The sequence below is a fragment of the Haliotis rubra genome, unplaced genomic scaffold, assembly GCF_003918875.1.
Source record: "Haliotis rubra isolate DU_JTF1 unplaced genomic scaffold, ASM391887v1 Scf983, whole genome shotgun sequence".
NCBI lineage: Eukaryota > Metazoa > Mollusca > Gastropoda > Lepetellida > Haliotidae > Haliotis > Haliotis rubra.
In genome coordinates, this window is record NW_025767727.1 from 247735 (window position 1) to 262070 (window position 14336).

The 14336-nt window shown below is 43.2% G+C and overlaps 1 protein-coding gene across 2 annotated transcripts in view; it reads left to right on the top strand.

The window, feature by feature from the left end:
- Positions 1-672: 672 nt before the first annotated feature.
- Positions 673-14336, top strand: part of LOC124265541 (transcription elongation factor SPT6-like) — a 46419-nt gene continuing 32755 nt past the window's right edge. Inside the window, exons 1-9 of one of the 2 annotated variants that reach the window (XM_046700326.1) lie at positions 673-720; positions 2611-2815; positions 3091-3290; positions 3497-3713; positions 4054-4135; positions 5212-5314; positions 6079-6174; positions 6338-6424; positions 13414-13515. In XM_046700326.1, the coding sequence (XP_046556282.1) occupies positions 2656-2815; positions 3091-3290; positions 3497-3713; positions 4054-4135; positions 5212-5314; positions 6079-6174; positions 6338-6424; positions 13414-13515 (1047 nt within the window). In that variant the 5' untranslated portion in view covers positions 673-720; positions 2611-2655. The other variant, XM_046700325.1, reaches the window with a different exon arrangement.

A 14336-nucleotide genomic window follows, 5' to 3' on the forward strand; every position in this document is an offset into this window, starting at 1 on the left:
CATTGTGACACCCGGAATACTAGTCAAGTAGACAAGGCATCTGGATCGCTGACTTCACATATTGGCAATTGGAATGTGAGTGAGTTTAGTTTTACGCCGCACTCACACAATATTCCAGCTATATGGTGGCGGTCTGTAAATAATAGAGGCTGGAACAGACAATCCAGTGATGAACAACATGAGCATCGATCTACGCAATTTGGAACCGATGACATGTGTCAACCAAGTCAGCAAGCCAGACCCCCAGATCCCGTTAGTTGCCTCTTACCCAAGTATGGGTTACTATTGAAGATCAATTCTAGCCCGGAGTTTCACGGGTCACGTTACATTTCACCACTTTCTAAATAGCATTGTGTATTCCTACAAAAACTGGTGCTCGTACACTCATTGTTTAAAAAAATGTGAAAGACACTACAACTTTTTAGTTATCAAACTTTATTCCTCCCACTGTTTGCTGATGTTAAAGGGTCCCAAAGCAAGGCCTTTTCTGTTTACTTACTATTCAAATAAGAAACAACATTGTATCCCGGTTCCACCTGACTTCCCACTAATGGGTGGTAAAAGTATTAATGTTCCAATTAAATTGTTGTGTTTTGAATTCATAAAAATATTCTCAAAAGTTTTAATAAATGGGTTATCTCCCTTGCCTTTCATTTACAGCCAATGGCAACCTTTCGTTTCAATTACTGCGCACAAAATTTACGCTTCCTGTTCCGAAAGGTAATGGTGGTTTTATTTTCCTTCGCATGTTTTCAGAAACGAAAGAAGTGTTATTGACATGATGTGAATTGAATCTACCGTTAGGTATTTGAGCGACGTAGGGAGGCTAAGAAGACATTGGTTTGGTCCTTGGTCACTTTTCCGCATCGAGAGTTGCAGACAATTTTGGTATACTCGCTACTTTCTAGTTGGAGTTTTCTACTTCAGAGATATTGCTTTTAAACGAACTACGAAAATAAACAACAGAATTTACCATTCCATGATTAAATTGCTCATAAAGATGAAAACTGACTTTTTCAGAATGTATTCTGTACAGAAATAAAACTGAAGCGTAATCATATTCTGTCATGTTACTCCTTACTTTAAACGTCTTGTTTCTACCAAGATATACACCACCTTGGTAGGAACAAAATTAGCTGGCTGAACTAGTTACTGCTTTAATAAAGCCTTCGCTGAATGGGTTGCTGTCGGCATAGGTACTACAGATATGTACCCAAGGAGAGTTTCTGTGTACAGAAATGTACCATAAACAAATTCAAAATACAGAAATGTACCTAGTACCCAAAACGGGGACAAGTCAATATTCCCAGCCAAACACTGAAACCGTATGTAGTTCCAGTTCAAATGATTCTGAGTGGTCTTGTGCATGACAAAATCTTCTTGATTGTGTATTCTTATTTCCTGTATAACACTACTGCAGTATCAAATACATGTAATACAACAGTATGACAGTTCTGATCAAGGAAACAACACAATGCGCAATGCACTAATCGTAGGGTATGTTTCTGATTTTGGCTATGGTACAATCCCATCAGCTAAGTAACAATATAGGTCTTGTTTTCACCTCACAAACTGAATAATGGGAGAACTGAACTTGAACAGTTTCCCTTTTTCATATTTCAGTTAGTTCTGCATGGAAGTTCATACTCACTTCGCCAGCCTGATTACAGGCACTTTTTGGTGCTTGTTTACCAAGTCATCAGAACCTGATTGCATACCACCATTGTGCGCAGGACTGGTTTTCTCTGTGAAACTTGTACAGACTTTTCTTATATTACATTAAATTAAAAGGATTGTAAAGGGCTGTGCATTTTGGGTGAAAGGAGGCTTTAATTTTGTTGGAAATTCTCATGCAGTTAATAAATTAAATTTGCATCATCCTCTTACATCACACAAGTGTTTTTCTAAATCTTATTTTTAAGTAAGGTGTTTATGTGATGTATCTGTAATTTTTGGTCACAGCCCTTAGAGATACTGGATTAGGACAGGTTACTAACAATCTTCACTGTAGGTACATATCATGTCAATGTATGTCTCTGCATGATGTTAGGATGGTGTGTTACCCAGTGTGGGGCAGTGGGGTAGTCTAGTGGTTAAAGCGTTGGCTCGTCACGCCGGAGACCCGGGTTCGAATCCCCACATGGGTACAATGAGTGAAGCCCATTTCTGGTGTCCCCCGCCGTGATATTGCTGGAATATTGCTAAAAGCGGTGTAAAACCAAACTCAGTCAGTGTTACCCAGTGAGATATGTCATATGACTAGAGGCAGCTTGAGTTATCCGGGCTTAAATGTGTTAGCGCCATGTGCATGCTTATGAGCATGGATAATTGTAAAAATAATGTGTCTAAGAGGTTAAACTTAAAGATACTGTTTGTTAGTCCCAAATTGTGTGGGCACACCAATAATGTTGTTAAAAATAATTACAGAAATACAAAGTGATGTTGAATTTCAGAGTTTGACTGCCTTGGCTACCCCTTTGAACATGTCAGTATCATTTGGCCAATTACAGAGTCATCATGATGTGAGGTGCCTGATACTTTTGTGTACAAATTGCTGTTCAACCAATACATTTTAATTTACATCCTGTTTTATTTTCTTTCTGCTTTCAGATTAGTGTATTTCCTTTGTATGCCAGCAACCTGTAAATACCAACAATGTCAGGTTTCCTGGAACATGAAGCTGAAGTATCTGATGGAGGATCATCCTCAGCAGATGACTCCGAATCAGAAATCAAAGTTGTCAAAAAGAAGAAAGAGAAAAAGAAATCAAGAGCTAGAATATCTGATGATGAAGAAGACGATGAAGATATGGATGGTAGGATGACTTTTTGTACTAACATATCATTTATTATTTCTATAATAAGGTTATGTGGCAGGTTGAGATATGATCAATGGTTATGGATATGCTGATTTGTAAAACTTTCTAAATTGTATCAATTATAATGCAATGTTAGTAGTTTTATAAATATGTCACTGGAGCAAGTGGAAGGTGAGCAAACAGGAATATCTTTGTACCAGGACAGTGTGTATCATTATATTATCTCATTTATGATTTGGTTGATCTTCATGTGATTGTGTCATATGACATAGATGAGCGATTGATTGCTGAAGAGATGAAGGACTTCATAAATGAAGATGTAGAAGAAGAAGGGGAAGAGGAAAGTGGGGAAGAAGGTGATGGAGAGACAGGCAAACGTAAACATGATTCTGATGACCAGCTTGATGACCAACTTTCGGATGATGACTATGATTTGATTGAAGAGAATCTTGGCATCAAAGTCAAGAGAAAGGTACAGTAAGATTCTGTTGTGGGCTCAGAGCTCTACTAAAATGAAATAAGCTACTGAACCTGTTTATTTGCAAACTATTTGGATCAGATGTAGCTACCATTGTTCACTAGTTGTACTGGTTTAGTATATTTTGAAATGTATTATATAGATTCATTTACAGTTATTGAGTAATGTTGAAATGTTTTGATAATGTGTTCTGTGTGCAGCAAAAGTTGAAGCGTATCCGTGTGATGTCTGATGAAGACAGTGACAGGGAAGGAGGTGGCGAGGAGGATGGAAAGCACATGATAGAGGATGAACTGTTTGAAGGGCGTGGGGATGATGATGGTGATGACATGGATGACAGGCGCTCAGTGGTTGCACGTGAAACTGAAGAAACAAATGAATTTGGCAATCTGGATGAAGAAGAAGAAGAAGAATCAGGTACGGAGAAATTGTAATCTGTGTGTCCACAACAGTAATGTTGGACTCAACTTGGAGATATCTTGTGAGGCCAACATTATGGTGTTTTCATAACCAGCAGCTGAAAGTGACGGTATTTGTGCTGTTTCTCTATAAAGTCATACATATGACATGAAATCAAAAGCTATTCATACTTATTGACTGTTAAAAATGAACATGCTGAAATGTTACTAAGGAGACAGACATTTATGAAAGGGTCCTCTTGGTGATATTATAAGTTTAATATGATATTGTTCTGCTGTTTCCCTCGTCATGAGTTAAAGTTTACTTCACTCACTCACTGCTGGTTCCTGTTTGACAGATGTTGATGACTTCATTGTTGATGAGGAGGGAAAACCTATAAGTAAAGGAAAGAAGAAGAAACACATTATTCACAGTGACTCGTAAGTCAATCCTATCTGAATTGTTCAATAAAAACAGAAGCTCTTTCCAACAACTGCTTGGTAGTAGAAATGGTCGTAGATTTATTTGTAGGTTTCACAGTGTTTCTTGCCATATGTTATTTGCAGCTGATTGTTGCTTTGTAAGCATGAGCCATGGTTTACTAGTAACGGATGAGATCCCCCATATTTCTCAGAAAAGGAGGATGATGTTTTGCTCAGGTCAATGCCATTTTTTCTACTAGTTCAGAACACAACATGTGTTTCTGATCAATCTGGTGGAAACAAGTGATTTAGTCACTTGAGATGTCAACGACCAGATTCACATGTGACCTGATATGTGATATTTTACCATTGAACCTGAAATGTTTTTACATCTGTTAGCAAGTGTTGAAGAAGGTGTGCAATGGAGGCAGTTGAATAAACATACTCAAAGCAAACAAACTAAGCCTAGAAAATTAAGACATAGTTATTTTGCAACTTAATTGCATAAAATAGACTCCCTTTGCCTAACTTGTTTAAAGATTTGATAGGAACAGTTTTTTTATGGTCACCAGTTTGGCGTTGCACCGTGTCAGCACACAAAATGGTGCCATGTGCATGATCAAGTATCATATAAGAGCAACGGAAGACAAACATGGCCTTCTTGGAAATGTAGGAATTGTGTTTATACTGGTGATGTGCTTTCTTCTCAACCGCTTTGTAAATGGTTTATATAAATTAGCATTGTTTTGAAGGTTTTAACAGAGGGGTTGCCTTATAGGTTGGGTTGCTTTATAGGTGGTGATATGTAGTAAGTGGATTGGGTGGTCTTGCTAGGTTACTTGGTTGATTGTGTGTCATTGTATTGACAATGTGACACGTTCATTATATCAATCACTTGTTTGCTTGGTTCAAACCCTTGTTTACAGGTTGTTGTCATGGCTATAATATTGCTGAGTGCGGCATGAAATAAAAAACAAAACCATCACCATGATGGGTTAAAAGGCATACCTGTATGCACAGTCAGGTTCTAGTGACACACATGAGTATATGAGATATATGTGTTTACGTTCTGAAATGTTTGTGTGACATTGCAGGGCATTGCAGGCAGCCCAGGATATATTTGGTGTTGATTATGACTTTGAGGAGTTTGCTCAGTATGGAGAGGAAGAGGATGAGGAAGATATAGAAGAAGAAGTGGTGGGTTCAGCTTTGTACACAATTACTGAAAGTATCAGATTACTATAATGTTTATATATATAGGATTTAGACATTTGTTTGATTGGATATGGTTTGCACATACTTTGAAAACTTGTGAAAGGACAATTTCATTTACACCTGTGGATGAGAAACCATTTTAGATAAATGGTGTCAGAACTGAGAACAAATTTCAGGTCTGTGTTACTCCATGGTAATAAGCGCAGGGGAAACTGTGACAGACTACTTTTCTGATTGTAATTCATGGATAAGTTAATCATGCTTCAGTCATATTCACCTATGTCTGTGTGAAAACTTGAGGGTTTTAGTGTATTTATAAATGTCCTTTGCTCTCGTCTACTTTGTTAAATTGTGATCCGCTTGATAATCCACAGACATTGAATCTCTGTGGAATCTTGGATGGTCACTAGCTGCGGCTAGAAAGCAGTAGCCTGGATGACATTACAAATGACTACATTCATGCACTACCACGATTATGACGATAAGCAAAATATGCACTGATTCTGTGCTGAAATGATGCGGTTTTAGTGTGTGTAACTGTAAGAAACAGACACCATCTATCTCATGAATTGTTTAAAATGTTTCTGGTTATATCAGTTTTGAAAACACTGGTTAGGTAAATGGCATTTGACAGACACTGGTGCAGTAAGCTCAATGTGTGCCATGATGTCTGTGAGCTGAGAAAATCTGTGTTGCTGATTCCATGTTGAGCAGCACTGTTGGCTTCATCTGTGTGTGTGTTTCAGTATGAGGAGGAGGATGAGGTCGAGGGTGAAGATGGGGAGACAAGGATTCGGGTCAAGAAAACTCGCAAGAAGGCCAGCAAGAAGAGCATATTTGAAGTAAGGACATACTGTATGCCCTCAGTATGGGTCTCTGGTGTATTTGGATAGTCAACATTACCTGACAGTAAAAGATACTGGACAAAGCACCCACAGTTAGGAATGTACTTGCAGAGATCTTCTTTGTATTTCCCCCTGAACAAAAGTTAAGTTGTGTTTTCAGGTATTTGAGCCAAGTGAACTGGAGCGAGGCCACTTCACAGATATGGACAACCAGATTCGAACTACAGACATGCCGGAGAGGTTCCAGGTAGGTCAGCTGGATCCCCCTTGTCAACCACATAATGACATAAGATGCATTTTGAGGTCATCTGACTACATCCCAAGAGAGGTTATAACATGACCTGTTGGTATATCATCTGTTGTAACTTCTGCTCAATTTCTACAATACTATTACTAATGAATGCAAGACAAATCTTATGGATAGCACCTGAAGAAGGGGCAAAAACTAGCCCAGAAACGTTGTGAGACAAATAAAGAAGTTGTTCTCCATAAGATTTGTCTTCTATTACTACACCACCTTCTAAATGCCTTTGAAGAATTTCAATACTAATGAAACTGAATGCACTATTTCCTTCGAAAGGCACATTAACTTATTCAAGAATTTGTAAATTTTAATTTAACCTTCCCTGTTGTGAGGGTCCGTGGGATAGCCTAGTGGTTAAAGCGTTCACTCATCACGCCAAAGACCCCGGTTTGATTCCCCACATGGGTACAATGTGTGAAGCCCATTTCTGGTGTCCTCCACCGTGATATTGCTGTAATATTGCTGAAAGCAGCGTAAAACCAAATTCACTCACTTACTCATTGTGATGGAATTTGTACCTGTGTAGTTAGTATTGGTGCTCAACATGTACGTACAGTTTGTGAACATCATCACACATTTTGCCCATGCTCTCCAATGCAAATTCCCTCTGTAAAATTCTCTGAAATTGTGGCATTGGGGGAGCTTGCTGTGTGTTTCTCCTTTGGATGACTATATGTCATGTTTGATATTAGTGGTAGTTATTATTTTCCCTTATCCTGACTCATGCTTATTTGCTTGTCTCCTTCCTCTTGCGAACTTAGTGGAACACTTGTATCTCCTATTGAAGCTCCCTTCAATAAAAACAGACGTAAAATCACTACTCACCAAGAGTTATCCCTTGATCCGTTTTGGAGGGAAACTGTGGCGCCACCGTTCCCACATGCTTCACTCTCTCCTTCTTCGCCCTAGCGAGCGGTTGGGATTGCACCTGGGTCTCCTATAGGGCACTATATCCTTTTATTAATTAGTTATTACCCTTTATTTACCTTTATAGAGGTTTAGCTAGTATCTTACAACAATATGGGTTGAAATTTATTCGTATTTTGCACTGTTTAGTTACGGTTTGTCCGTGTTTGTTCAGTTGTTTACATTTCATGAAATCCTGTTTTCGTTGTAGATTTAGAATTTCTGCTGCTGACCCGCATCAACTGTGCCCTAGTTGCACTACGCCATGTGCTTCCAGCTCGCGCTGCAATTTTTGTCAGCATTTAACCAATTTTGCATTTAATAAATACCTTCTTTGCGTACTTAGACATGCTGCAGATAGGTCGAGACGGCTTACTCAAGTCATGGATAAGCCGGCTGAGTCCCTCACGGGTCAACTGATGTCAGACGACCCTCTTCCCTTGAGTGGTGCGTCGGAGATTTCCTCGGGGGACGGGTGTGGGACGTTGTCCGCCACCTCCAAGAAGAGGGCTGCAGCTCCGGACATCCCGTCATCGCAGACTAAGAAAAAGAAGCCATCCTCTATGCAGAGAAGGCTACCCACCCCTAAGACGACGACCAACTCTACGGGGACGTCTGCGCAGACTTCAAGAACTTTCTCGGCCGAGATTGTTCCGAGGACGGAAAGAGGACTCTACGATGAGCAGCCGCTCATCATCCCCGAGATACATCACCGCAAGAAGAGGGCCTCAGCAACAGTAACATCAGCGCAGTTGTCTACGCAGTCCGAGGTATCTACACTGACGGCAGATGAGCGATCCCTGGGCCATATCGCTACCAACGCAGAGAGGGCAGCTCATCTCTCACCGCAGACATCATGCAGACATCATGCAGTTCTCACAGCAGATCATGGAGATGATGGACAGGCGCTTCGCACTGGAGAAGGCATCACATGATCAACAACCAGCCCGCAGAGCGGACCCGGACCTTCGCGAAGGTTCCAACGCAGACGACGCTTCGAAGAGGCCCTCCATCAACGTGACGACCGGGAACAGATCTCCGCTTCAGGACCAGCGAAGCGAAGGACTTCGGACACAGCCTCAAAGACATCTTCAACGTCGCATAGATCGTCGAGGGATTCACCGAGGCATTCGCGAACCAAGAAACGCTCACCTCCGCGCAGGTCTCCACGCAGGTCACCTTACAGACACAGTTCACCGGGCTCCTCTCCACGCCGATCTCCGTGCAGGTCTCCACGAAGGTCTCCACAAAGGTCTCCACGAAGGTCTCCACGCAGGTCTCCGCAGCCGCGAAGATCACCACACAGATCACCATCGGAGGAGGATCAACACTCCCTGATCAGCGCACCTGTCACAGAGGAAGACGGCGGGATCATCTTCTCGGACTCGGAGATCAGATACTGGATGGCCAACGGTCTGGACTTAGCGTCACCCTCTAAGGAAGAGAATGCAACCCAGACTTACTTGATGCAGGAAGTTGACGTCGACACGATCACTCTACCAACAATTGAACTTAGACGCAGCCTTCAAGAAGGCCACGAAATCTCAGGCGACGCATCTTCCACAGTTCAACGCCAAGAAGTTCTCGTTCCACGACGTGGACCCATTCCTGAAAGCGCAGGAGATCGACGATAACTACAAAGTCATCAACGACTCCAAGACCAAGTCTTATAAGATCGACGACAAGAAGTTGGCGTAAATAGAGACGATGACAAGGCGGATGTTCTTCGGCCTCAACAGATCCAGGACAGTAAACGAGACGCTCATCGCTAAGTTCAGGGACTCTACTGCGGAAGATGACAGGATGATCTACTCTGCGCTCCTGATGCAGAAGAAGGACCACCAGTTTATGACGGACCATCTATCATCCATCTCTGCAGCTTTGACGTTGGCAAGACGACAAGGTCTCCTCGCATCCTGCAACTGGAGTGACGGCTTCACTCAGTCCCTCTACAAAGCCCCATGGTCGACTCCATCCATCTTCTCTGGAGAGATTGACGACGTCGCCAAAGAAGTCACTAAAGACTCCAGAGAAGTCCTCATGATCAGGTCCATCGATACACTGGCCAGTGTCATCAGGCAGACATCCCAGCGCTACTTGGGCAAGTCAAAGTTCCCCGGTCTCCAGAAAGCAAGAGACAAGAAAATGAACACCTCCAGGGGTGGGAAGGACTCTTTTCGTCGCCCAACAGGCAACTATAGAGGACGACCTGGAGGAGGCAGGGCACCCAGAGGCGCCAGGGATCATCGACGATGAAAGAGGGGTTCGGAACGACTGGAGTTTACACCCCCAGCCGTTCCTGTACAACCTTCACAAGTGGGTGGACGCCTTCAACTGTACTGGGAGAACTGGGGACTACTACAAGATCCATTTGTATCCAGCATCCTAAGAGACGGATATCGCATACAACTACAAGCAGCTCCGCCGCCGCTCACAAGTTCGACTTCAAGACCCATCGGACAGAGAGGCTACGAGAGGCTGTTACATCTCTATTAGAGAAGGAAGCCATAGAAGTAGTGGATCAAGACCACATCACACCAGGTTTCTACTCCCCAGTTTTCCTAGTACCCAAGAAAAACTCCAAAGAAAAGTTCCGACTAATCTACAATATGAGGGCGTTCAACAGAGATTATCTACGCAGACCTCACAAATTCAGCATGATCCATCTACCTCAATTACTCCACCTCGTCCGTCCAATGGACTACCTGGCCAGCATAGATCTACAGGACGCCTACCTGCATATTCCTGTACATCCGGACTCAAGGAAGTACCTCAGGTTTACACTGGACGGACAACATTACCAATGGAGGGTCCTGCCATTTGGAATATCATCGGCCCCCTGGTTGTTTACAAGGGTGACGAAGCCCATAGTCACATATCTACATCATCGAGGTCTACGCAGTGCATTCTACCTAGACGACGGGATTCAAGTACATCAAGATCCCAAGCATCTCAGACTACAGCTGGACTTCACCATCAGACTGCTTACACAACTGGGGTGGCTAGTGAATCTCCTCAAATCGGACCTAGAACCTACACAGGACCTGCAATTCCTAGGAATCTGGTTCCTCACGACGCAGAACCGCATAGTAGTACCAGAGGACCGATGGCTCAAGATACAACAGTCAATCTCGCAAGCTCTACTCTCTCCGTGGCCACTACGACAATTGCAGAGTCTGTTGGGTCTCCACACGTCAGCACAAGACATGACAGTCAGAGGGAGGTTACAACTACACCCACTACAGGTCTTCGTCAATGCTCATCTAGACGATCCAGAATCCTTTGGACTCCCGGACGTACTACGACCACATCTACTATGGTGGACCCAGAGATCGAATGTCTGCGGAGGCACCTATTTAGCAGAGCCGGAGTGCAAGACACATCTGTACGTGGACGCATCACTCCAAGGTTGGGGAGCACACAAAGAGGAGGAAGGTCTGCACATCAACATGCTGGAAATGAAAGCAGTCGTAAACGCCATACTCCACTGGACCACCATTCTACAGAATGCCCATCTAATGGTGCACACGGACAACTCCATAGTGGCGTTCTACATAAACAAGCAAGGATCTGTTCGAACTAACAGACAATCTGAACATCCACATAAGAGCATGCCACATTCCAGGAGCCAAGAATGTGATAGCAGACGCCCTCTCCCGTCCAATGCAACCATCTCCAACAGAATGGATGCTACATCCAGAGATCTTCAAGCAGATCATCCAAGAGATAGAAGTACCGCTAATAGACCTCTTCGCCACGAGATTCAACAATCAACTGACAACATTCGTCTCACCAATACCAGATCCACAAGCATGGGCAACGGACACTCTAAGCATATCCTGGGAAGGACTAAACGCCGCGTACGCGTTTTCCACCGCCAGCTCTAATACCAAAGGTGTTGCAGAAAATAAGCCAGACAAAGGACCTCCAACTGATTTTGGTGGCCAAGTATGGTTCCCCATTCTCCAAACTACTGGTCTACTAGTACATCCTCACACAAAGCAGGCGCACGGCAACCCAGGGGTGTTCCGACTACACGTGTGGACTGTATCAAGGCGTGCTTAAACAAGAGAGGATATTCCGCCAGGGCAGCGAAAGCAGTAACACTAGCTCTACGCAAGTCTACACGTAACTTGTACGACGACAAGTGGCGCAGCTTCGAGACATACGCTGCGAGGAACGGTTTTACAGCCATAAAAGCGACACATCCTCAAGTGGCGGACTACCTTTGTCACCTACGGCAAACAAAGCGATTAAAAGGGTCAACACTCTCAACATACCTAGCGGCACTGAGCTCAGTCATCACCATGAGGACAGGGGCCAAGCTGATGAAAGTACCAGAGTTACTGGCCTTACTACGCTCTTATAAATTGGAGGACCAACAACAGAGATTTTAAGCTCCGGCGTGGGACCTCAACGTTGTTCTACGACATCTCACCAGTGACGTCTACGAACCATTAGAGAGGACATCCTTTGAATTCTTGACACATAAGACGCTGTTCCTGCTAGCCCTAGCAACAGCAGCAAGGATGTCGGAAATACATGCTCTGGACTATGAAAGAACACGATTTGATGAAACTCAAAACACTGTGCATATGGGACTGCGTTGGGACTTCATAGCAAAGAATCAACTGCCAGGTCAACCGGACAGACAATTCCACATCCCAGCATTATCATCTGTCCTTGGACCACAAGATACGCAGGACCTATCCTTGTGCCCAGTAAGAGCATTGAAAGTATATCTACAAAGATCCAGGATCAGGAGACAGAAATTCAAGCGTCTCTTCATCCCGATATCAACAGCGACACAGACAGAGGTCTCCCGCACTACGATATCAATCTGGATCAGAACTGTCATACTACGGGCCTACAAAGCAGCAGGACTTGATCCTCCAAAAGCCTCCAACCCACACGAAGTTAGAGCTCTAGCGTCAACACTCAGCTCTACATGGGGAATTGCTTTCGATCAATGCACGATAATGGAGGGCTGCTTTTGGAAATCGGACATGGTGTTTGCAAACCACTACCTGAGGGACATCGCCACTGAGGACGTCTCCGACATTCACCATTTCGGCCCGCTGGTTGTAGCACAACAGTTGACAATCCCTCAAAGGGGTTGAGACGAAGTCTCGCCCTTTTATCACATGTATTGAAAAAACCCTACACTCCGCAGAGTTCTGCTTAAAGTCTTAATGCACGTCTAAGGACAAGCATAAGTGATAGGACCCAGTACTTGTAAGGATACTCGTACAGGAAAGGGTCGCTTCTCCACTTGGTGCTTGCATCAAGGGATGGAGTCGCAAAATCCACATAAAAATGTTAACAGAAGAAAGGACCAAACGTTAACTATTGTGGTCCCCCCGTCAAAAGACAGCTGGAAGTACAGGGTCGCAGCAGTAGCAGACTAGCAGTAAAATAGAAGTGCCAGCAGAAGTTCCCGTAGGGGGGTATATATGACGTAAATGACTACATGAAATCCAGAAGTAGCTTGACCCACCACCAAATCTGTCAGGATAAGGGAAAATATGTAATTTTCTGAATAAAATTGATATTTTATACTTATCCTGACTCATGAGGTAAGCCCTCCCAACCTCCCCGCTAGACACTTTGGATTTCCCTGTAAATTTAAGTGTCGGGCTCATAATCAGGAGAGAGTGAAGCATATGGGAACGGTGGCGCCACAGTTTCCCCAAAACGGAGCTTCAATAGGAGATACAAGTGTTCCACTAAGTTCGCAAGAGGAAGGAGACAAGCAAATAAGCATGAGTCAGGATAAGTATAAAATATCAATTTTATTCAGAAAATTACATAGTTCTTATGCAGAAAATATTGAATTATCTGTGGTGCTAGTAACTTTAGTTCTATGACTGGCTTATGTTTGTTTTTTGTATGTTTGTTTTTTGAATGTTTGGCTCCATGTCCTGGTCAGTCCACTGTTTTAGATGAGTCTTGAGAAGCTTTTACTGTGATGAAATTGCGTGGAATACTGGACAGTGATGTATGTGTAACAACTGGTTATGTTACAGTTGCGGCAGATCCCTGTCCGTCAGACTGAGGAGGGAGAGTTAGAGGAGGAAGCAGAGTGGATCTACAAGCAGGCCTTCACCACCAGGTGTACCTCCACTCAGGTAGGTGTTACAATACCATGGAGGCAGAAACAACCCTGGATGATGTGATATTAAACAGTGTTTACAAAATACTCATCTGTTTAGAATTGACTAGGTATTTTCACCACTTGTTTAAGGTTCATTCTTTTTCAGAAGAAGTCCTCCTTGGGGTACATATAAGCATTAAAATGTCCATTTTAAAATACAGACGACAGTTGTAACAATATTTCAATAAAATATTTTACCAAACAAAAACTTGTTTTGTTAAGTGAGGCCACCCCTACAGGGCCCCTCACAGGGCCCCCTACAGCCAAGAGCAGGTAACTCTGGCTGCTTACCTCGTACCTCACTTTTCATGCTGTCGTTGTCAAGAACGGTTGTGCATGGTCCGGTAGAAGACACATCTGCGCCTTATCTAGGAAAGAGAAATGAGTGAGAAAGAGTCAAATTCTGTATGTATGGCTAGCTGGAATCTTCATTACGACTTTTTTCATTCATGATTTGTTGTAATTTTGCCGGGGTGCTGCTGTTTCCAGTCATGTGGCAGGCAAGATGGCGGACCGCGTGGTCCCTTCTTTATCCCTTCTGCTGGCTTTGTAAGCCATTGAAGTCGGGTTGTAAGGTTTTCATATTTCATTACGTAGGTTATGCTTGCCTCAATTCCTCTTTTTCAGCGGTTACATGGATACGCTGATGATAACCAGTTGTACATCAGTGTGAAACCAACCGCAGTTTCAGGATCCCAGGACAATATGACTAGATGTATTCAGGACATTCGCAAATGGATGTCTAGCAACTTTTTAAAGTTGAATGACGACAAGACCGAGTACATGGTCATCGGT